The sequence below is a fragment of the Nycticebus coucang genome, chromosome 11, assembly GCF_027406575.1.
Source record: "Nycticebus coucang isolate mNycCou1 chromosome 11, mNycCou1.pri, whole genome shotgun sequence".
NCBI classification, from domain to species: Eukaryota; Metazoa; Chordata; class Mammalia; order Primates; family Lorisidae; genus Nycticebus; species Nycticebus coucang.
In genome coordinates this window covers 121,456,328-121,481,337 of record NC_069790.1, presented here as the reverse complement: position 1 = coordinate 121,481,337, position 25,010 = coordinate 121,456,328, and the positions used below count along the sequence as shown (strand labels likewise).

General features: G+C 45.5%; 1 protein-coding gene across 8 annotated transcripts in view; it reads left to right on the top strand.

Moving 5' to 3' along the window:
- The window catches only part of PRKAG2 (protein kinase AMP-activated non-catalytic subunit gamma 2), a 265,728-nt gene that overhangs the window by 174,772 nt on the left and 65,946 nt on the right, over positions 1 to 25,010 (top strand). For 7 of the 8 annotated variants that reach the window (XM_053609114.1, XM_053609113.1, XM_053609112.1 and 4 more), the window contains one exon: positions 2,652 to 2,854. In XM_053609114.1, the coding sequence (XP_053465089.1) occupies positions 2,652 to 2,854 (203 nt within the window). Of the gene's footprint in view, positions 1 to 2,651; positions 2,870 to 25,010 lie in introns of all 8 variants that reach the window. The other variant, XM_053609120.1, reaches the window with a different exon arrangement.

The following is a 25,010-nucleotide window of genomic DNA, read 5'->3' as shown; positions in this document are numbered from 1 at the left end:
GAACTTTAAAGCATTGAACAAACTAGAAAATACAACATACCACATACTGAAGTGAAAAAAAGAAAAGAAAAGACCACTCAAGTCCTCCTTACACAGAGCAGGGCAGCCAGGCCCATGGAGGACTGGGCGTCATTGTCATCTGCATCTAGTCCCTCTGGCCTTCTGTAGGGATGGAGGGAAGCTGCTGAGCCGCAGTCGTAATGTCTTTAAATTATTTACACTGGAAAGATGAATATTCTGCATTCAAAGAACCAGCAAGGAGTTTCGCTGGCTATGAGGGCCCCTTACCTGGCAGCAACTGGGCTCCCTCCCTGAAGGTGTTGTCAGGGAACAGCAGCCAGAAGGGAGAGACCAAGAGATGGCAGCAGAGAGGGAGGGTAGGGCTCAGGAGGACCAGCCATGGCCCTAGGGCAGACACCTGCCACCGGCTGCTGGACCGGTGGGAGAGGGGCTTAAATTCAGCCTCAGCCAGCCTCTTGTCTCAAAAGCAGAACAGTGGCTGAAAAAAAGTAATTTTCTGAATAGACAATACACTCCCATGATAAAAAAAAAATTGAAAAAAATAGACAAGGATGTATGATGAAAGTTCTCTCTGCCGGTTGTTCCCTTCCCTGGAGACAGCCAGTGCTACCAGATCCTTCTAGAGATACTCTATAATCAGACAGACAGAATATAGATATGCTTTTTCTTTTTCTGAAACTACAAATGGTATCATTCCATGCACATGGCTCCGTGTTTGCTTTTGCACTCGCTGCTCTGTCTCGGAGATGAAAGAATGAGGTTTGTCATGTTCCATCAGGGGACCGTGGCTGCCTTGGGGCACCCCATGATCAATGTAGCCTCTTCCTCTTGACAATCATCTGTATCTCCAGGCTCTGCTTTTAAAAGCACCATGGTAATGAGTAACCATCCACTCGCAGCTAAACAATTACACAGATATGTCTGTGGAAGAAAGTCCCAGAAACCAAACTGTCTAGTGAAGAAGCAAGCATATTTGTAGTGTTAGTGGGTGTTGCCAAAAGGCTCCACAGAGACTCCTGTTTCCTCTGGGCCTTTCAAATCCTGCCTGGGTGCAGTTTGGGCCAGAAAGTGTGCTTGGGGAGTGAAGGCAGGGGCATGGAGGGCTGTCCTTGGTTGTGCCCCGAGTGAAGATGGACATGGCTGAGGAGGAGTTAGAGCCCACTAGGGCCAGCCCCACTCACACATGAAAACCCCAGGCCCCAGAGAGGTTTGCCTGAGCTGCTGTCACTGGTCCTTAGGATGTGGTGGCCCCTGACATATCCTATTCTGTCCTGCCCATCAGGGCCCCACACACCCATGGGAAGCAGGGGCACAGTCCCAGGAAGGGACCACTGATGGGCTGTGTGTCCCGTGGAGGAAGAGGCTGGACAGTATGGATGGGAGCATTCCCTACTTTACTCCCACGAGGGGAACCAGAGTGTTCAAGATGTGCTATGGGGACCAGAGCAGTGCCTTTGCTGAGGACTCTGCCTGCAAGAATCACTGAAGGACATGCCACTGCTCCACCCTGGGGGGGGTCCAAGGCCTGACCTATGACCCTCTCTGCAAACAAATCAGCCCAAGCGGCCTTCTTGTCCCCGTCCCCCAAGGAGCCCTTGAGAGGCCCTGGGCTTGCCTGCCCTCCTGGCTGTGTCCTTGGTCCTCATGGGGCTGTGGAAGAGTTGGAGCCTCCCTGCCCGCGGGCCCCTGTCTCTCCCAGCAGCTGCGGACCACACCGGGGGCTTGCAGCTCGCTCTCTCTCTCTCCTTCATCCTGGCCCACCTAGACGGAGGCTGGCTTCTTCAGACCTTTGGGGAAAGCCTTTTGTTATTCAAAAGATTTTGGGGCTTTGCTGTTAGGGGCCTTTTTGAGTTCCCTGAAAGCAGGAGAGCTGGAGCTTTCTGGTTTCTACTTCCTCCCAGAGCTTCCTTCCCCAGCAGCCCAGCGCTCTGAGCAGGGATTCCCACCAGCACCACTTCATGCCGTTAGGGAGCCTCCCTAGAAAGGAACACTGCTGCCTTGATAGCTCCCTAAACTCCCCGCAGAAAGGGTGCAGGGGAGGGAGAGAAGAGCTGCACAGACCTTGGCTTCCTCCCCGGCATTTATTGTCATGGTGGAGTCTCACTCCTGGGGACTTAGAGCAGCGACACTCACGCTGCACATTTTGTGGTAACAGCCCGTGTCACAGGGGTCTCCAGGTACATTGTCATTGTCACTTCTGCAGCGCTGACCTGTGTCTGTTGTGCATGCTGTGAACTTCCCGATGTCTGATCTCAGTACGGATGCAACCAGCACGTTTGCTCTTCACACCATGCCAGGGAGGGGAAGAGAGGAGGTCGGACGATGTGTGCTTGAATGGAGGAAAACAGCCTCCGGTGCGTGCATGCGTGTACGCCTCCACCCAGACACTTCTGACTTGTGAGCGTCCCCCATCTGCCTCTTGAGACATATTGACCCAAGTTGGATAACAAGGGCATTTCTGGACACAGATGATTCTAAGAGGCTAGAAATAGGGGTCTGAAACTTTTCTTAGCACTCAGAGTCAAATCACTTAGATTTTGCCATGTGAGGCTTTCGGCATCGGGCGTGGGAGAGCCCTTCTCTGCCTCCCTGCACCAGACCCCTCACCCCTCTGGCCTTTCTTCCCGCAGGCTCTGGCCTCTCCTCCTCTCCATCGACACCCACCCAAGTGACCAAGCAGCACACGTTTCCTCTGGAATCCTACAAGCACGAGCCGGAGCGCTTAGAGAATCGCATCTATACCTCCTCTTCCCCTCCTGACACAGGCCAGAGGTTCAGCCTGCCCTCCTGCCAGAGCCCGTCCAGGCCTCTGCCGGTGTCCCCAACTCACTATGTAAGTGTGGGCCCTGCGCCGGGTGGCGGTGGGGCGGGTGAGAGGGCTGCCCCCGGGCGGGAGCTGTTCGCACACAGCTGCAGCCACCACCGTGCTCTCCTGGCATTTGGGGTACATTTTATCACAAATCACAGGCTGAAGGGAAAAAACAGTGAGGGCACAGTGGGCAAGTAGAAATCAAATGGAAAGTGACAACATCTGGTCTATCTGGAACATGACCAGAAAAAGGAGTGTTTTGTTCCCTCAGCTTCTTCTTAAAAATCATCCATTAAAAGCTACATTAGAATTTACCTTGATTGGGATACCAAAGTAATTGAGCAAGGCAGAAAAAGTAAAACAAATAGAAATTTTATTCTTGAGTTTTAGGATTTAAAGTCTGGCATCATGCGACTTAGGACACTCTTGTTGAAGAGGGAGCCCCTCGAAGGGGAGTGGGACGGGGAGGCAGAGGCCACCGCAGCCTTCAGTCCACACCAGATAAGGAATTATTACAATGTTATAACCACTGAGTTTTGGGTGATTTGTCATGTACCAATAGATAATAGATAACGAATGCTCATTTCATAACATGTCCTGGGAAGTAGCATAACTCAGTGAATTGAGCAGTAAACTCCGGCGTTTGGGTTCTTTTAAAGTGAACTGTCTTGCCAGTGGCTCAATTGATGAGACCCCTATTTCTCCTGGTATGAATATTTGGGAGAGAATCAGTGACCAAAGAAAAAGAAAAAAGAAGGAAGAAAATCACCAACCAGTCTTTCAAGATTGTTACTTTGAATAACACCTTTTTTAAATTAGAGACGAGCACTTTAAAATCTATAAATATTTCAAATGACTTGCCGGTTAAGAAGCAGTGAAGGCTTTTATATGCACTGCTTTGTTTTTATAGGGTTTGCCATTTTAAAGATCAAGTTACAACCTAATAAGGTCTTGATGTTAAAGCTATCTGCCCAGAAATGGCAAACTCACAGTTCCATAGTCTGTGAGTCACAACAGATTAGAAACTTTAAAAATAGTTTAGAAAAAAAAAAAATTCACACAGGGTCAAGCAGTAGGAGCTGCAGGCAGAGAGGGCTGATTCACAGCAGGTGTGTGTGTGGTGGGGCCGGGTATCATGAGGGCCCCTGAGCTCACACAAGCGCCCTCTGTGTGTGGAGGTGATGGGCAGAGAGTATGGGTTCTCCTGGCTGTGGACTAGGGTATCCTGATGGCATTCCTCCTGTGCCCTGCACTGTTGGGAGTGTGGCTCAGTGAACACAAAGAGGGCAGAGCTCCAGTAAGAAACATAGATGGGGGAGCACTTGGCCCATCTTCCTGAGCAGGGGCCGAGGTGTTCAGGGTTCTTGTTCATTCCGTTCCCCAGGGTAGCTGAGCTCCACAGGAAATATTTTGGATCTTCTTAATATGATAAATGCCCTGCCTCTGCCACGTCTCCAGGGACCCATGAGGGCAGGCGCACTGCAGCGGCTGTGTCCCGAAGCCCTGGGCACTTGGCTGGCACTGAGCACTCAGAGACGGTTGAGGTAATTCCTAGCCTGAGTCTCCCCAACACAGAGAGGTTAAGTCCTGTGGAAGTAGAACCCTGGAGCTCCAGCAGCTGGGGGGAGTGTCCTGCCTTTGCACTTGCTGAGAAAGAAAACTAACAGGTAAAATATCTGCTTGTGCAGATAGATCCACAGGGCCCATGGCCACAGTCATCAGTCGCAGGGATATAAGAGTAGGGTAAAAAATAGAAATTTCCATTTGTGTGTTATTTTTCTCTATTGGTTGATAGGAGCTAACCCTTCTCTGGTGAAATCTGTGTCCCTTGATCATAACAAGGCCGCTTGATGATTCATCTCAAATTTTCCCACCCTAGAAGACCAACTTGCCTCTCCCTGCAAGTGGTAATGATTAAAATATTGGTGTCCTATCCTGCCTAGAGTTAATAGTGCTGGGAGGCAGAATGTGTGGTGATTACCTTTTTCCCAAAGTGGGACTGGCAATAAAGGGCATCCCAAGCTGTGCAACAGACCTTCACAGACCTGCAGTTCCTGTTTAAAGAACCATCATGATAAAACTGTCACCAATTTCTGTAACTCAGGGGCAGAAGCTAGCTGCAGAGCGTTGCTGAGTGAGTGTGAGACACCAGAGTATGGGCAGATAACGTACCCACATGTTCTATCTCTGCTCTATCACAGAGACTGGTGTGAATGAGAGGGCTAAGGCAAGGGCAGGGTGGGCAGGAAGGGCAATTCTTTTAAAAGGTGAGAGAGACTGGCCATGTTCATACGCTGATGGAAAGGTGCTCCGCAGCGGGGCCTCTGTTAAATGGGACTATAGCATATAGCTCATAGCATGGTTGCCAGGGTAACATGAGATAACTGCATAAAGTTACTCACCCAAAGGTTCAAGGTCTATCAAATGCTAAAGCCAAGATTTGAACCAAGGCAATTGGGCTCTGGAACCTGTGTTCTTAGCATGGTTTCATGTTACCCTTAGAGATGTCTAGGATTCTTGGCCTACCCAGCACACATGGACTTGGTGTCTTAGCTCATGTGCCTAATCCAGAATTGGCACTGAGCCCTGTAGGTGGAGTCTGGCCCAGCCTCTGGTTTTGTAATTAAAGTTTTATCAGCACATGGCCACACCCATTCATTTATCTATTGTCGGTGTCTGCCTCCATGCTGCAGTGGAGACTTGTGTGGCCTGCAAAGCCGAAAATGTTTCTAATCGAACTTTGTTTCCAAAAGTTTGCCAACCCTTGACTAATTCATGCCAGAGCATACCTTTATATTGTCGTCCAGCTAAATGTTGGAACAGCAGGTGCAAAGGGAGAGAATGAGTCTAGTCCCCTTGGTCTCACTCTAAAGGAGGTCTGAGAACCAGCCTGAAGGTTGACAAACTGGTAGACAGTCTCCAGTAGAGTTAGGACTTGAGATTATTCTCCTCACCCTCAGAGTGTTACAAAACTACAAAATCTGCTTTGGGACTGGACTGAGAAGATGTGGAGCAACATAAGTTAAGGTGGAATGCTCTTTGTTCTTCCCTTTCCTCTCCCAGAGCTAAAAAGTACACGGAACAGGTGAGCAGCATACACTTGTCATTGCCTGCCCTGGAGACGGCATTCAGAGGAGTGAGGGTGGCAGACTTGGATTTTACAGGATTACTCCAGTAACAGGCTAGAGCCTAGAATTCATGGGGGAAAGAGTAAGCAATAAGATAGCAAGGTACTGCCCATAGAGAAGTGGCAAAGGGCAGAAGTGGAGATTTGGAGGTAAGGTTCACTATAAAAGTGCATCTGAGATAAAATAGGTGGTACTCAGTCCGGTCCGGGTATGTGGCTTGTAGGAGGACTGTAGGGAACTCTCTAGTTCCTGGCATGAAAGGAAGAATGACAGTGTCATTAAATTGATAGAAAAATACAGGAAGGAGAAGTAGAGCTGGGATGAAGGATAAGTTCCACTGGGGGCACATTTTCTGTGATTCCCTTGGGACATGAAACAGAAATGGTGGAGACCTGGATATGTAAGTCTGGCGTGGCAAAGGAAAGGTTAGAAAAATGATTTTCTTTGTCCGTCGTGTTTACCAAGCAGTAAGTCAAAGAAATCAAGACTCTGAACACCTTCTATTATATAACTTCTGGTGCAGGGAAGAAAACAAACATAGCTTAATTCTAATAAGGGACACTTCTTTACCAATACAGTTATGTGAGAGCGCATTTTGGGGGCTGAACATTGAATGGTGGAAAAATTACTGTACCCATTCATGCATCCTTGATGGGCTTGTCTTGATTTGCATTTAGATGAGAATTCCTTCAGCTCAGAACCAGGATTGTCCTCTAACTCATAGCACTTAGAAAAGCATTAACTTTAGCTGGTGAATTATCATTGGTACAAGGGTGACACAAACCATAACACCAGTATTAATAGCATTTCCTTAATGACTCAGTAGAAATTAGCTGTTGCAATGGTGGAAAAGTTTAGAACAAGCCTCCTTGGCCATCTCTCTGAGAAGGGATCACATACCCTGTTAATGAATGACCGCCTTCTTACCCCGCAGTCAACCTGTTTCGGGGCTTGTGTGTTGTAATAATACTTTTCTCCGGCTCTTTTTGAGGCTTACTTAGCACAGAACTCTGCTCCATTGTTTAAGTTCTGAGTAGGAATAACAACCACTCATGTTAGGCATGGTTACTTAAGAAGTGGATTTTATCCAGAAAAACAATGCAGATTAAAGCAGGTGGTTCAATTAAAAGCTCTCTAAGGAATCACCCAGAGGAAATTCTAATATGATTTCCAGGGCTCTGCCAGTGATCTCCTCTTTGCACGCTATATCAAAAGCAAATTAAAAAGCCCACTGCTTATAGTAGTTCTTTCACAAATTAGTAAGACTATTCAACTATTGTGGTTTGGTCTGATTAAGCCATTCCATTTACATTCTTTGCATTTAATTTTTAAAATTAGGTAAGCTGCAGAGGTATTTGGTCTTCTCTTTTAAAAATAACATTCCCCTAAAACGAAAAAGTTCTGGAGCTTTGAGCTCAAAAGGTGTCTATTCCCAGAGATGCTGTTGTGTTTCTTTGTTTTATACATACATGCTCTGGTCACGTGTTTTGACTTGAAGACTATTCTTTTGAAATCTTAAGTCAATAACAGCTGATAAATTCCCCTTTGAGATTTTTTACCTTTGCACTTTTGAATTCCATAATGTTACTTGAATCAAACTACTGACCCAATACAGTCAAGTCGCCTTCCGTTCCTTAATCAGGAAACAATATTGAAGGAGAAGACACATTTTTGCTTTCTTTACACGTTCTGTCTCCGGTACTGGTATCCTTAGTACCTAAATCCTAACACAGAGATGTAATCCCCCAGAGATGTATGCCCAGCAAAATGTATTGATGGTTTAAGATACTTTCACATAAAACAAATGAAAGCATGAAGCTTAATTCATATTATCATCCTTCAAAAATGTTTAGTTATTTCCAGTTTTTCATGATTCATTGGATACCACATTTGTAGTTCTCTGTGGCTGTGATAAACATTGATGTCCTTAATTTTGTAAGCTTAACTGCAATGATAAAGCACGATAGAGTGCTGCTAAAATTTCCGGTTTAAAAAATTCAGACTGAGTTTTCAGTCATCATAGTTTATTCACTGACAGATGTTCCGGAGTTTCAAAAGTACATCATCATTAGCCAAATTGCTATTAATCAAATTTATAGAATTAAGTTTGTCTCCGACTGTTACCATATCACAGAGAAGTAATTGGATGGATTTTCGCCAAACGTTTGAGATGGTCTGACTCAAGATTTAGGCTACGTGGGGCGTGATAATAATTTAGCAGGGCTGACTATGTATGGACACTGTGATAGGTGCTTGATGTGTAATCAATGCTCCATTGTCTTCCTCTTGAAATTCTTAATTTTTAAACAAGGGGCCCTTCATTTTCTTTTCGTTCTGGGCCTGGCAAATTATGTAGCCAGTCTTGGAGTTTAATGCCTTGCTCAGGCCAGTATTAAGCCTGCGTAGTCTGTCAGAAGCCACACTTGTCTCCATTGCTAACCTGCCCTAGGAGAGTAAGTTCTTGTCCAGAACAGGCTGCTAAGCATCTGTAGGTTTCTTGTCTGTAGAGTCATGGTGTGTTTTAGGGAGCAGCAGTGGGGAGAAATTACTGATGGCTAATGATTCTTAGGGGGTAGTACCGAGTAGGTGATTTTAAAGAGGAAAATGGAAAAAGCAGTGCCTCCCGTGGCATACTCGTGGGACCAGACACCTCCACAGGGCTGCCCAGAGATGGGACACTCTTTACTTTCTCTTATTTTGGGTCCTTTAAGAGTAGAAAACGATTGCTATCCTTTTCCAAGGAAATTACAAATAAGCAGAAAAATAAACATCTAATGACCTGTTCACATAGTTCCTGAGTAATACCTACGATTTGGGCCCCTCACCTCAGGGCAACCTTTGGAATGTTTCGTTTTCAAGGGTGAATTCAACAACATATCCCGAGCTGCTTTGACACCTCCCCTCCTCCCATATTTCATCTCAATTTGCTGTCTCCAGCACTTTCTCTGATACCAGACAGAGCATAGTAAAAGCTTTGGGGGAGAATGACTTGTCCCTTCATGCTGCAGGTCCCCAGGGAGAGAACTCCTTTTCCTTCAATTCTAGGTAATCATTCTGCTCTGAAGCCTGAAGTGCTGCACTGCACCTGCCAAGTTCCAGCAGCTCAGCCCTCATCTCTGCCCTCCCTGTCTCATACCACACTAAACGTACTTCTTTGGACAAGTGATTAACACCTGAAATTTAACAAATTTATCACGGCATTTCCCCTTTATTCGTGCCTCACACAGGCCCTTTTTCACTTTTCCCTGATGCCCACAGTCTCTTCTCCATTTATTTCCTAATCTACCAATTATAAACTATTCTTATCTCTGCAATACTGCTCAGATTTGCTTACTTAATGTTTGTACACATTGTAAAGACATCTTCACTGTTCTCATTAATTCCTGGGTGTCTCACACCCAACCTTCTCTATTCTGCACAGATATTAAATTTTTTTATATTGTCCAAAGGGATTTGAGGATGTCCACAGTCACTTCTTTTATCCCGTCGTCTGAAGTCTAATCACCCCCCTTACCTCCCACTGGTCTCTTGCAGTCCTGCGTCCTATCCGCAAAAGCGTTCCCCTTTCCGCCAGAGCCCATCTAGGAAGGGGCTTCTCTTCTGTCACATCCACCATGCCAATGCCCTCCTTCCCTTGCTCCCTTCAAAATCTGTCTCCACACGTCTCTTTAGGAAGCCTTGCTGTCTAAGCATCCTTAGCAGCTGTGTACACTGTGCAGTTCATGGGTCTTTTAATTTAAACTACTTGGTAATTTTTTACAGTGTGACATATGCAGAAATCTGGTTTCCATAATTAGATCCTAACTTCCACCTAATTAGAATACAACCTCCCAGGGCAGTGCCTCAATCTGATGTAATACCCAAATGTCACCCAGGATGTCTTTGACTGCAAAGCGACAGAAAACTCCAACTCAAACTAGCATGAAGAACAAGTGTGCCTGTTGTCCTACCTACAGCTGCAGAGGCAGGCTCAGGCAAGATGGGACACAGGCTGCCCCAGGCTGTCACCAAAGACCCAAGGTCTTTTCCCTCTTAGCGGTGGCTTCACCTGAAGGCTGGTCCTCAGGAGCTGTCATGGCTACCTGTTTGTAGCAAGGATAGAGTGTGGGTGGGGGTGTGCGTCATGCATATGAGACCTGGCTCTGTCCAACCCTGAGTCCTCCCCTTCAGTCTAGGCTAGCTTGGGAGAGATTGTCACCATCGCAGTGCATGTAAGGGAAAGGTGTATACCACAACAAAAATCAGGTTATTCTAGGAAGGATGGTAGAGGGAGGAGCATGCATGCCAAGCAGGCAACCAGGAGTATCCCTGCAGCCTGGTGACGGTGTGCACGCACAGAGGGGATGAGCGGTGCAACTGAGCCTCAGGTAGCAAGTATCTATCTGTGTGTGTAGATACATATACTCATATATAATATTACATGTAACACAGTACATTTTACATTTGTGTCTGAATCAAGGAATAAATAAAATGATATGTTTAGATAACAATATACAAATAATACATTAAATACATAAATATAGTGAAAATTATGTAGTTGTCAGAGAATGACAAAGCAAAGAATGAAAAGTAAGAGACACTAGATGAAATGACTGTTTATGTCAAAAATTCTAAATAATCTATAAACAACCACTATGACGTACAAGTGAAGTTAGTAGGATCACAGGATATAGGGTTAATATAAAAAAATCAATTGATTTTTATATATTAGCACCAGCAAACAATTGGGAAATTAAGTTTTAAAACAAACAAAAAATTTTTTTGAGACAAAGTCTCATTTTGTCACCCTGGCATCATAGGTCACAGCAACCTCAAACTCTTGGGCTCAGGAGATCCTCTTGCCTCAGCCTCCTGAGTAGCTAGGACTACAGGTGCCTGCCACAATGCCTGGCTACTTTTCTTTTTTAGAGATGGGGGTCTCATTCTTTTTTTTTTTTTTTTTTTTGCAATTTTTGGCCAGGGCTGGGTTTGAACCTGGCACCTCCAAAATATGGGGCCAGCGCCCTACTCATTTGAGTCACAGGCACTGCCCCAGGGGTCTCATTCTTGCTCAGGCTGGTCTTAAACTCTTGAGCTCAAGCAGTCTACCTGCCTCAGCCTCCCAAAGTGCTAGGATTATAGGTGTGAGCTGCCATGCCTCGTTCTCAGAAACAACTTTATTTTAAAGAGCATCAGAAAAATATAACATACTTAGGAATAAATTTACCAAAAGATATATAAGACTTCTACACTAAAAACCATAAAAGATGGCTGAGAGAAACCAGAAAATACCTGAATAAATGGAGAGCAATGCTATGGTCATGGGTTAGTTGACTTAATATTGTCAAGATGTCAATTCTTCCCAAATTGATCTATAGGTCAAACACAATCCCAGCCAAAACTCCAATAGATGTTTTGTTGTTGTTGTTTTGAGACAAGGTGTTGCTCTGTTGCCTGGGCTAGAGTGCAGTGGCATCATCACAGCTCACTGCAACCTCAAACTCATGAGTTCAAGTAATCCTCCTGCCTCAGCCTTCTTAATATAAAAAGGGGTGCACCACCATGCTCAGATAATTTTTCTATTTTTTTGTAGAGACAGGGTCTCACTGTGTTGCTCAGGTTGGTGCAGAATTCCTGGCCTCAGGATCATCCCACCTCAGCTTCCCAAAGTGCCACAATTTCAGGTGTGAGCCTGCTGTACCTGGCTATGTTTTCTTTTTTAAAAATTCTAAAACATACAATTGACCTTGAACAATGTTAGGGTTACAGGGGCCAACCCCCCACATGTGAATTTTGACTCCCCAAAAACTTAACTGCTAATAGCCCACTATTGTCTGGCAACCTTACCAATAACATAAACAGTTGATAAACACATATTTTGTGTGTTATATGGGTGACATACTGTATTCTTATAATAAAGTAAGTTAGAGAAAAGAAAATATATTAAAAATCACAAGAAACTATATTTACTGTTCATTAAATGGAAGTGGATCATCATGAAAGTCTTCATCCTCCTTATCTTCATGCTGAATAGGCAGAGGAGGAAGAGGAAGGGGGGGTTGGTTTTTTTATCCAGAGACAGAAAAAATCTGAGTACAAGTAAATTCATGCTGTTCAGTCCCATATTATTCAAAAGTCAACTGTATGTGGAAACATAAAGGACTCATAGTATTCAAAGAAATTTTTAAAATGAAGGACAAAGTTGGAGAATGTTACTACCTTATCTCAAGGTAGAGCTATGGTAATGGAGCAGTGTGGTCAAGACGGAAGTATAGACACAGATCAATGGACAAAACAGAGTCCAGAAATAGACCCCCTCACATATGAGGTCTGTCCAGAAAGTATCCCACCATGGTTAATATATGAGACCCGTTTGCATGACATCCATGTCACCTGGCAGCCAAGGCAAGTGGTCTGGAATGCACTTGGCGTGAACACTGGCGCCTTCACTGTACCAGTCAGTGGGGTGCTAGATGCTGTTGAGTGAGCAGGTGCGCTGTGTGGCCATCTCATTCAAAATGACTGAGCGAGTAGCGCCACAAATCTGCATCAAATTTTGTGTTAAGCTTGAGCATTTCTCTGCGGAAACTATTCAGATGATTCAGAAGGCTTTCGGGGACAATGCAATGAGTGCAGTGCACGTAGAAGTATGGCACAGATGCTTCCAAGATGGTTGAGAAGCTGTTGAAAGCGATCCATGTAGGGCGGCACCTGTGGCTCAGTGAGTAAGGCACCGGCCCCATATACCGGAGGTGGTGGGTTCAAACCCAGCCCCGACAAAAAAAAAAAGAAGAAAGTGATCCATGCTCAGGAAGGCCTGGAACAAGCAGAACAGTAGAGAGTGCTGAACCTGTGTCGGCTGCAGTCAGCAAAGATCAGTCACTGCAGGACGAGGACTAGATGCTGGTCTGGGGATTCTAAAAACTTCCAGGATCAACACAGGATCTTTGCATGAAAGGAACATGTTATGGCAAAATGCATTCCAGGGCTTCTGCTACCAGAGAAGAAAGGACGTTGTGCTAAATTTGCTAATGACTCGCTTCAAACTGCTACCAGTGAGCCAGATTTCCTCGAGAAGGTCCTAACCAGAGATGAATCGTGGACCTACAGCTATGATCCAGAAACAGAGACCCAGTTGTCCTAACGGAAGTTGCCTGGTTCTCCACACCTGGAGAAGGCAGCACAAAGTCGCAGCAAGATCTAGACCACGTTGACTGTTTTCTTATTAGAAGGTGTTGTCCATCACCAGTGCTTGCCTCCAGGCCAAACAGTTAATAAGGAGCACGTGGTCCTACCTCAGTGGGCTTCCTGGTCTAGAGGGCAACTGGTGACTGGCAGCTTCGTCGTCATAAGGCATCACATCTCATGCATAGTTTTTGGTGAAACATCAAATCATGCAGGTGACTTGTCCCCTCTACAGCCCAGATTTGACACTCTGCAACTTCTGGCTTTTCTCTAAACTATAATAAAAGCACATTTGAAAGGGAAGATATTTCAGACCCTTGATGAGACTAAGGAAATTATGACAAGGCACTAAAGGCGATTCCAGCAAAAGATTTCGCAGAGTGTTTAAGGAGTGGAAGAAACAGTGGGAGAACTGTGTGAGGTCCCGAGGTACCTACTTTGAAGGGGACTGAGGCATCATTGTCCTATGTACAGTGCTTCCCGTATCTTGTATCTTCTTCAATAAATGTCTCTATTTTTCATATTACATGGATAGATTCTTTCCACACAGGCCTCGTATATAATCAGTTGATTTTAGATGAAGGTGCCAAGGCAATTCAATAGGGAAAATAGAAAATTTGCAACAAGCAATGTGGATTTCAGTATCGGGGGAAAAAAAGGAACCTCCACCCTTGCCACACATCATAATAGAAAATTAAATCAAAATGGAAATAGGCCTAAATGTAAATGTCAAAACGCACAATTTTTAGACGGGAACATTGAAGAAAATCCTCACAACCTTGGGAGGGAGGTAGAGGTTTCTTAGGACACAAAAACCATTAGCCATAAACAGGTAAATTGGATCTTACCAAATTTAAAACTTTTGTTGTTAGGAATATGAAAAGACAAGTGATGGAGGGGAGAAAATATTCACAATACCTGTATCTGATAAAGGACTTGTATGCTAAATATACTTCTGAATACTCATTGTATTATCTATTATTGAGTAACAAATTACCAACTTAGTGGCTTCAGTCATGTATTTATTATCTTACAGTTTCTGTGTGTGGAAAGTTCAACCACAGTTGAGCTCAGTTTTCTAAATCAGAGTCTTTTGTAAAGCTTGCAATAAAGATGCTGGTCAGGACCAGGGTTTCATCTGAAAGTTCAACTAGAAAAGTATCCATTTCCAAGCTCCTATGGGCGGTAGCAGTATTCAGTTCCTTGCAGACTGTTGGCCTTAGCTCACTGCTACATGGGCCTCTCCAACTTGGTAGCTTACTTCATCAAAGCCAGCAAGACAGTCTTCTAATAAGGCAGAAGCCACAATTGTACGAAGACAGAAGCCTACCCATGAAGGTGATATCCCATCCCCTGTGCTGTATTCTGTGGGTTGGAAGCAAGCCACTAGGTCCAGCTGATAGGCAAGTACGAGAACACCAGGAGCAGGGATCACTGGGGGGCCATCTCAAGGGTCTTCATGCCACACTCATACTCTTAAGAGGAACAAAAATCCAATCAAGATATGGGCAAGAGATTTATATAGTCACTTCACAAAAGAGGATGTATGAAAGGGTAATAAACACATTATTATAGAAGCTATCAGTCCTGAAGGCAATACGAATTACAACTACAATGAGAAACCATTACATACCCACTAGAATGACTAAAATGACCAAAAAATGAAAAAAAAAATTAAAGACATGCCAACAGCTGATGAGGACATGAAGCAACTAGAACTCTCATACCTTGTTGCAGGAATGCAAAATGGTCCAGCCAACATGCAGAACAGGCAGTTTCTTGTGTTAGACACACACCCACCTGATGACCCAGCCATTCTACAACTTGGTATTTACCCAGCAGAAACGATAGCACATTCATACAGAGACTTGACCACAAATATTCATACCTTTATTCACCATGGTCAAAAATTGGAAACGTCCCAAATGTTCATCAGCATGGGGATGAATAGACAAAATGTAGCATATCCGTAGAATGGAATTGCCACTTAGCAATACCAATGAACGAACTACTAGTGTATTCAACAAAATGAATGAATCACACAAATATTAAGTGAAGTGATCCAAGTGCAAAAAAGCATATGCCGTACGAGTCCATGTATATAAAATTTTGGAAAATATGTCACTATACTGACATTGCAACAAAAAATTGATCACGGGTTGTCTGGGACTACACACGGGACAAGGGACAAAACACAAAGAGTCGGGGGGGAGGTATGAGGAAACTTCAGGGTGACAGAAATGCTTGTATCTTAATTGTAAAGGTGCTTTCGATTTAAGGCCAGAGGTTCCATAGATTAGGGGATTAAAAAGGGATGAAGAACTGTTCACAGTGATCTGGCCAGTCATGGTGACTCAACCTGTAATCCCAGTGGGAGTTTTCAGAGGCTGACGTGGGCACCTCTTGAGCCCAAGAGTTTGAGACCAGCCCGAGCAACTCGAAGGCTCCATCTTCACCCAAAAAATAAAAGAGAGAGAGAATGTAAATATTTAGCTCCCAGTAAGTCATGTTAAACACAAAGCTCATATGAATAATGAAATATTTTGATGTAAAATAAATTTAGTAAAAAAAAAATTGTAAAATATTTGTTTAGTAGAAAAAAATTTGGATTTACTTGCCAAGGGCAGGAGACATACATATTTCAGATCCTGGCTAATAAACTCAGAACCCGAGTTTGGAGGGTAACAAGCTAAGCATGCTGACCCTAAGCACGTGTAGGGTTCCTCCTTCCTATCTTCTATGCCAGGCTCTAATCAGACCAAACCGCAATCATTCCATAGATATTTTATTAACCAGCTACATAGCAGGTTCCTGGCATGTACAAATATTAAGTAAATATTTGCTGAATCAAAGACTATCTTCAAAAGCTACCATTGTCTACTTTTTTGGAAATTGGAAGATAATTTAACAGAGAATCCAGACAAAGGCCTCTGGGGGTTAAACCGTTTTCCTCACCTCTTATTTAGTAACACTGCCTTTGAAACAGGTTTTCAACTGACTTGTTGAACTGTTGAAATTGGTTGCCACTCTCTGAAAAAATACGGTAGAATAAATTATCTCTAAAGGAAATCATAAATAAATGTTAAAGAGGAACTAACTTCATCATACAGCAACTGAAATTGTTACATAAATATCACCCTGAACAAAACCTTTTCCCCAGATATGTAGATTAAAGTAAATCAGAAGAATTAATAGTTACGGTGTTGAATATGTTATATTGTTGAGTGTTTTTTCAGATTTCTCCACCACTAGTGAAAGTCCATTGTTTTTACGTAACGGAAACTAACGTTGTAGGGTGGCGGCAAGAGCTGCAAAGTTCTGAGCCAGTCTTTGTGGCAGGATCTCAAGTGCTTCGGTGACTTCTACTCCTCCGATAGAGTCCATTAACGTAAAATTTGTGCTGCCATTATTTCTTTGCACACTCACTCTTTCCTTCATAATGTTAATTCCAACACTGAAGGGAAAGTGACTATAATCATTTCTAGACAGGAAATGAGGTCCAGGAAGGCATGATTAAATTGGATGAAATCACCTCCTCTCAATCCATTTATGCTGTTAAAGTCAACAATTTACCCACCAAGTTTTAACTGAGTTAGTAATGAACGATTCTTTTTCATCGAATATCTTTTGAATTCCTCCTAAGGGTCAGACATAGACAAAGCAAGATGGTACGACGAGTCTCCACTTCACAGAGCTTGTGGGATTTGGGGTGGGGGGCAAAAACCTACCTAATGGGTACCAGTGATGGCCACATGTATAGCCAGGACTCAAGCATTACAAAGTGACCCATGTAACCTAAAACAGTTGTTTCCCCTTAATTTTTGAAATTTTTAAAAATGGGAAAAAATAGAAAAGACACAAAAGTAAATTCCAACCCAAAGTGTTGAGTTCCACATAGAAGCATGTGGATTGAAAGGAGTAATTAACCAGACAAGTTATGAGATGTGATTAAGGATCAGGGAGGGAGGGGGAGTAGGGAGGGAATACTGATGATGAGTGCACTAGTCCTCGGTTCTGTAATTAGTCACATCATAGCTGGTATTAATTATAACTGCCTTCTTCCACTACCCATTCTGTATCCCCTTTGCTCTTAGGAAGCACCTCAGATGGTTGTGGTTCTTTACCTGGCCGCGTCACCCAAATCTTCACTCCTGAAGGGTCTTGGCCATTTGTAGTCTGCCTGGATTGGGTTGTTGTAATTTCTCATTGACGTGAAGCGGTTGTCCAGTTCACCCTGGTAATCCGGATCAATCACCCCAGCCAATGCTTTAACTCCTCCTTAACCAGCTGACTTAAAGGCAGAGGGAAGCCTGGAGTGGCAGGTGGCAGTCTTATGTTCCAGGCAGGGGAATCCTGGTTATGTCTCCTAGGGGACATTCCTCTCTCCAGAACTAAGACCTCTAGGCCAACAGGGCATAAATCATAGAAGCGGGAAGGGGATATGTTGCCAATAGGTCACTAGGGGTAATGGTGGTGCCACTCCCATTTTCCACCCCTTTACTCTGGCTGTGGGAGAAACCACACCACATATTGGAGGCAGAATCAAGGCATATCCAGCCTCCTGGATAACCTCACCCCTATGCTGCAAGGTGGTGCTGCCTTAGTTGGTGCTGTCACAGACTATTCAAAAGGCCATTTAATTTGTACCCATTGAAATGCAGAGGGAAAGAAAGGCCATCCTACCATGCCATCAAGCTGGCTGCGCAGGCTGGTGGGGAACACTGTAAAACCACTGAATCCCATGGGCATGAGCCTGATGCCACGCCCCTTCTGCCGTGACGTGAGCTCCCTTGTCAGAGCAGTGCTGTATGGATACCTGACAGCGGAGTAAGGCAGCCTGTAAGCCCTTGGAGGGAGATTTGGCAGAAACATTGCATATGGGGAAGGAGGGTCTATACCCAGGGCCAGTTAAGTTTCTGCTCCAGTAAGGACAAGCCACCCCCCTTTCCATGATGGAAGTGGTCCAATGTAACCAACCTGCCACCAGGTAGCCAGCTGATCACCCTGAGCGATGGTACCATAGCAGAGGCTCAGTGCTGGTGTCCACTGCTGGCAGGCTGGGCACTCAGTAGTAGCTATTGCCAGGTTGGCCTTGGTGACTGGCAGTCCATGTTGCTGAGCCCATGAATAACCTCCACCCCTGCCACCATGGCCTCTCTGTTCATGGGCCCATTGGACGATGACAGGGGAGGCTGGTGAGAGAGTCTGACTGGTATCCAGAGAATGGGTCATTATGTCTGCTTGATTATGAAAGTCCTCCTCTGCTGAAGTCATCCTTTGGAGAGCATTCACCTGAGACACAGTATCATCACATCTTTTGTCCACTCAGGGAGGTCCATTCACATGCCTCTTCAGCACATTTCTTTGTCACCAATTTTCCAATCATGTTTCTGAGCATCCCACCAAACCACTGGCACAGCCCTGAATCAGTACATAATCGCATATCTGGCCATTTCTCCTTCCAAGCAAAGTCAGGGGCCCTGTCCAAAGTTCTGCCCATTGAGAAGATGTCCCTTTAGCACTGTCCTTCAGGGATGCCCCAGAGGGTCTGTAGTGCTGCAGCTGTCTACTTTCTGATGGTGCAGAGCCACGTGTCACCCAGGCCCGAGTCTTCTCTCCCTCTGTCCACTGCTCGTGGGCATCCTCTGTGAGGCCACAGGTACAGCTGGGGGAGAGAGGGCAGCGTAGCAGGAGTGGGGACGTGGGCATTTGGGCCACTAGAAACTGTGCCTCTAGAACCTGCTCAGTCCTGGTCACATATGTCCCATGTCCCTGTGACAATGCAACACTGCTATGCATGCTCAGCTTCATGGCTTGGTGGATCAGATAACACCCAGTTCATGACAGATGCCTGAGGTCCCACGCTAACTTGGTGGCCCCAGAGCAGTTCAGGAGGTGTCTCTGGAAAGGAGAGGAGTTATCTGCAAAGGCTAGCAGGGCCTGGCTCAGAAGTCCTAACCCTGAGCTGTGATTCATCTAACGGGCCTGACACACAGGCTCCAGGCAGCATGCCCACCTGGCAGTGACATTTCCTGTACCACTGGGGTTGCTGGCCCACCTGGCAGAGTGGCCTGCGGCAGGACCTTCTCTTCTGGTCGCCACACTAGCAGCTTTTTGAGTCACTCTATAGCTGGCCCAGTGTCACACCCTGTGTGAGGCCAAATTGCCTCCAAAATCCAGATAGGCCTACTGAGCGCTGTGCCTCTCATTTGGCTATGGGACAGTCAGGTGTGACAACTTCTCCTTCACTTTAGAAGGGGTGTCTCAACAGGCCCCCCATGACTGAAGCCACAGAAATTTCACAGAAGCGGAAAGCCTGAGAACTGCAGTCACACTCAACTCCCACCCTGGGACCTGCAAGTGTCCAACCAGTGATTCTAGAATGGTCCCTGCTTCTCACTCACTACGTCCAGTCACCATAATGCCATCAGTGTAATGGGCCAGGGTGACTCTGAGGCAGAGAAAGGCAGCCAGATCCCTACACACCAGATTATGACACAGAGCTGGAGAGCCAGTGTGCCCCTGAGGCAGGACAGCAGGACGCTGCTGGCCTTACCAACTGCAAGCAAACTGCTTCCCGTGGGCCTTATGGACAGGGATGGAGAAAAGGGTGTTTGCCAGATCAGTAGCTGCAGGTACCAGAAAATGTGTTAATTTGCTCAAGCTGTGGAACCACATCTGGTACAGCAGCTGCGATTGAAGTCATGATCCGCTGCCACTCTCTGGGATCCAGCTGTCTTCTGCACAAGCCACACAGGAGAATTGAATGGGACTGTGGTGGGAATCACCATCCCTGCATCCTCCAAGTCCTCAAGAGTGGCACTACTCTCTGCAGTCCTTCTAGAGACGTTGCGTTGTTTGATTTACTGTTTTCCTGGGTAGGAGCAGCTGTAACGGCTTCCACCTGGCCTCTCTGTCCCTAATGGCCTTCACTGCACATGTTAGGAATCCAGTGTGGGGCTTCTGCTGCATATATCTGTGCGTTCAGGAACTGGGGAAAGGCCCACAGGATGGGTTCAGGAACCCACTGGACCCACCGTGAGTCAGACTTGAGCTAAAACTCCATTTATTACCTGACCTCCTGAGCCCCGTTCTAGCTGGAGGGTCACAGTGCCATTTCAGGTCCCTTGGAATCAAAGTTCTGAACCAGTGTCCAGTTTTCTGAGCAAGTTCTGAGCCAGTGTCCAGTCATCTCCCAAAGGTCTGATTATTTACCTTTCCCCAGTGGGCAGCTGCCCTGGTAAACGCTGTAAGGCCTCTCTGGGGATGGTCGGACTAAAGATGAGCAGTATAAAGTTTCGGCATTTTCGGGGGAAAGGACCCGGCTTCCCCTTCACTCAAGGGACTCTGAGTCTATAAACTGGCTCAAGTCTGGGAATTGTGAGGGACGGGCCATGAATCTGTTTTATGATTCTAGTTAGACTTTCAGTCACTTGGCCTGAAGGTTTTCTGCCTATACAGATCAAGTAAGAACTTAGTAAGCGGCCTACGTATTTCACATCTGGGACCATTGGGGTTAACTAGCCAACACCACAGGTCTCAGTAAGTCGGACGGCTCTGCCTGCTGCTTTGACTCTGCCGCCGTCATGGCACCCATCTGACCTTGTCATCGATGGCTGAGAGCCACACCTGGCCCCTGCCACCCAGGAGCCAATTATTCTAACTTTAAGTTTTCCAGTTGAGTGGCTGTGGTTCCCAGTGCAGGGTCCGGTGCACAGGGAAGAACAGTGAGGAGCTCCCTGGGGACTCTGGGGCTCCCTGCACAAATCCGTCCCTCCCGGTGTTTATGAAAGCTGTGTCTTCTGCATCCTCCCAGTGAGGTGAGACCAGCCCCCTCTGGCATTCCAGTCTCCCCAAGCCTTCGAATCCCTTCCTCTACAGAACCTGAAGAGACCTGGCATGTCCAGCCTGCTGGTGGTGGGCCGTCTTTTCACCCTTGTTTCCGCCAACCAGCCAAACTGTTAGCACCTACCAGACCCCCAGGCTGCAGCATTAATGCAGAATCTCTGCTTAAACGGCCCATATCAACAGAATTTGACATGATTCAACTTTCTTTTCCTCCCACCCCTGTCCTACACCCTTAGTATCTGTTCCCACACCTGTTCTTGGATTTCTGCTTATGTAAGTTAGAAAACTCAAGTAGCGGGCGGCGCCTGTGGCTCAGTGAATAGGGCACCGGCCTCATGTGCCGAGGGTGGCAGGTTCAAATCCAGCCCCAGCCAAACTGCAACAAAAAAAATAGCCGGGCTTTGTGGTGGGCACCTGTAGTCCCAGCTGCTCGGGAGGCTGAGGCAAGAGAATCACATAAGCCCAAGAGCTGGAGGTTGCTGTGAGCTGTGTGACGCCACGGCACTCTACCGAGGGCAGTAAAGTGAGACTCTGTCTCTAAAAAAAAAAAAAAAAAGAAAAAAGAAAACTCAAGTAGCTTTTTCGGGGTAAGGCACAACTGTTCATGGGCCAAAACTTTGTACCTCATCTTCAGGGTCCTGCTGGGACTTGAATCTAGTTATTAGTGTGGAAGCAAAGCGGGGTGGGAGTTGGGGGCAGATCCTGAGGAGAAATCAGCCTTGTTTTGCTTCCGCAGCTGCAGGGAAGGGGTGGGTGTCTTCACCATCTCCTAAGGCCATGCAGGGTACTCCCTCCGAAAGAGGTGGCAAGGGCTAGGGAGGCCACTTCTGCTAGAAAAAAAAACTCATCAGAATTTAGGAGCTCAGTGGCTCCACCCTCATCAGGATCTTCCCACACGTCTTTATCCCAATTTACAGGATCCCACCCTTCCTCCACCAATACCCTCACCTGCCAGCAGACACCCTGTGGGGCTGAGAGGTCAGCTTTCATTGTAATTCAGCAAATCGGTTTTCAGCAACATCAGCCCTGTGGCTGTAGGAGGGGAGATTCTGGCCCAGGACACACTGAGCAGCTCTTAGGCTATTTATGCAAAGGTAAAGCCAGAAATTTATGTATTTATTTATTTATTTATTTATTAAACCATAGCTGTGTACATTAGTATGATCGTGGGGCACCATCACTTGGTTCATAGATCGTTTGACACATTTTCATCACATTAGTTAACATAGCTTTTGTAGCATTTTCTTAGTTATTGTGCTAAGACCTTTACATTCCACATTTACTAGGATTCACATATACCCTTGTAAGATGCACCGCAGGTGTAAGCCCATTAATCCCCCTCCTTCCCCCTCCCTCCCCTCTCCCTCCCCTCCCTTTCCCCCTTCTCCCTATTCTTATTGTATTGTAACTGGGTTATAGCTTTCATGTGAAGGTCCTACATTAGTTTCATAATAAGGGTGAGTACATTGGGTACTTTTTCTTCCATTCTTGAGACACTTTACTAAGAAGAATATGTTCCAGCTCCATCCATGTAAACATGAAAGAGGTAAAGTCTCCATCTTTCTTTAAGGCTGCATAATATTCTATGGTGTACATATACCACAATTTATTGATCCATTTGTGGATCAATAGGCACTTGGGCTTTTTCCATGACTTAGCAATTATGAATAGGGCTGCAATAAATATTCTGTAAAGCCAGAAATTTAAATCCCTGAGCTCATCCTTTCCTTTCATCACTTCAACAACATTAGAAACAGCTGACCAACCTCATTAGATTTCTTAGCTTTCCACAAATGTCAGAAGGTATCATATGCAGAGTCACCTTGCTCCTCACAACCGGTTGATCAGAGGTATCACGTGCAGATTTTTGCATATCTCACACTATAGATTTTCAGTGCTCTCAGTACTATTAGTAGATGCCATATCATTCTTGAGTCTGATGTCTGGAATTAGACAGCCAATTCCAGAAATACCAAAACCAATTAAGAAAAAATATTTTTAAAAACTGTGTTCCTCTACAACCTCTCCTGGCACCAAAATCTGTATTAGGATTCTCAAGAAAGAGAGAGAAACAATAGAAGATGATAGATAGATAGATAGATATCTTCTCTTCTTTTGTTCTATCTGCACCCCCAACTGGAGAGTGCCCAGCCCTATTCAGGCAGATCTTCCCCACTCAGCACATACCAGCCTGCTCTGGAATTGCCCTCCCAGACACCCCCAGAAGTGACACTTTGCCCACCCTCCAGGTATTCCTAAATCCATGCAAGATGATACCTGAAATTAACCATCGCTGACACTCCAGCTACAGGGGAGCAAAGGGACTAGAAAGAGCAAGACCAGAGGGTCAGAAGCTGCCCCACTGGTCAATAGCATGGAAGCCTGAGCCAAGACAGCATAGGGGATGGAGACACTGGATTGCCTCACAAGAGCCTAAGATGACAAGATGGGAGGACTCAGGACACTTTACCATGGTCTGTGTTTCAATCATGTGTAGACAACTCAAATGGAAATGAGCAGGTGTGCAGAGCTCAGGGAGAAGGGCCGGGATGGAGGCCTGGATGTCCCAGGCACATGGGGGTGGGGGTGTGCTGAAGCCGTTTGGAGAGTGTGAGTGGGAGTTAAAAGAGAAGGCAGTGCAGCTCCTGTCCAGCCCGGAAGACTCACATCATGCTTTACTCTGTAGAGGATGTCCTTGCAGAGCAGAGAATGGCTCAGAGAAGCTAGCAGGATGCATAGAAGCTGCGGGTTCGGGACACTAAATTATTCAGGAGCTTCTTACCCCGTATTTGAGGCTGATTTATTTCCTGCAGTAGCTATTTAAGACTTTTTTTGAAGGGCAGAGCAAACTCATATCCGACCTCAGTGCATAAAGGAGTCCTTTCCTGGTGGTCGTTTGATGATGAAGTTTTCAGTCTGGAGTTTCCCCTTCATCCAAAATACTGTGTTTTGCTGCACCTGGGCACAATTACGTAAAACAAACATTAATAATTTAGTATTTTTCAATAACAAAAACTCTTACTTTCCAGGCATTCTCTCAATAACACTCAGTTCTGGGCCTTCTGTTCCCTCAGCCCCAGACTGGCTGCAGTGGCCTGCAGTAGACAGGACCTGGCTAGGAAAACCCAGCGCCTGTCTACTGCAACATGCTCATTTAGTTCTCCCCGGGGAAATCCATCTGGATTATCCAGAGGTTTGGGGGGTGGGTTTTGTCTGATTTTGCTGCATCAAACAAGCCTGGTGCTGACAGACTGAGAGAGCAGAAGGTGTCCTAAACGTAAGCCCCTCCTATGTCAAGTGGAAACCCTTGCCAGAGCCTTTCTCTCCCCTTGCCTCCCCCACTGGCTTTTCCCGGCTGCCTAAAATAGCTAGAATTAAGTCTGGCATAAGTCTGTTGAGCCTGTAAGAGAACATCACCATGAAAGGACAACTGATGACCATCAGCTTCAAATTATTCGTGCTGACAAATCCATCTCTCTTTTGACCCTGTGAACATTTAGGTACACACCTAAAAAGCTTTCGAAGCCCTCAAAGTTGACTGAGTGTGTTATCAAAAGCAATTTCATCTGTCTTTTTCTAGTGTTCTGTGACTCTCTTCCTCTCTAAGAAAGAGTGGATATCTTACTAACACAAAACCTGTGCAAAATATTCAACCTCACTAAATATTACATGAAAACATTTTTATTTTAGGCCACTCCCATCCACCCATTATCAGTGGAAGTAGTGTAACACATTAATTTGCTTCCATTTTTATTCTCTACCAACTTCTGTAGTGATGGTCAGGTCCTTTTAGTCTGTGGGCCACTCTTGCAGTGCTCCTGACAGACATACTCCCCTTGCCACCCACTTCCGCCTTCTCAAATCAAGCCATCAGAGTTTCAGGTGAAACTGGTGGTGCTTCTAATCACCAAACACTAACTAGGGATTTCTTTTTTTAATTACATTACGATAAGAAATACAGACTTTTAAAATAGGGTGAAAGACACTTCCACTGTGTACCACCAAACCTTTTTTTTTTTTTTGAGACAGAGTGTCACTGT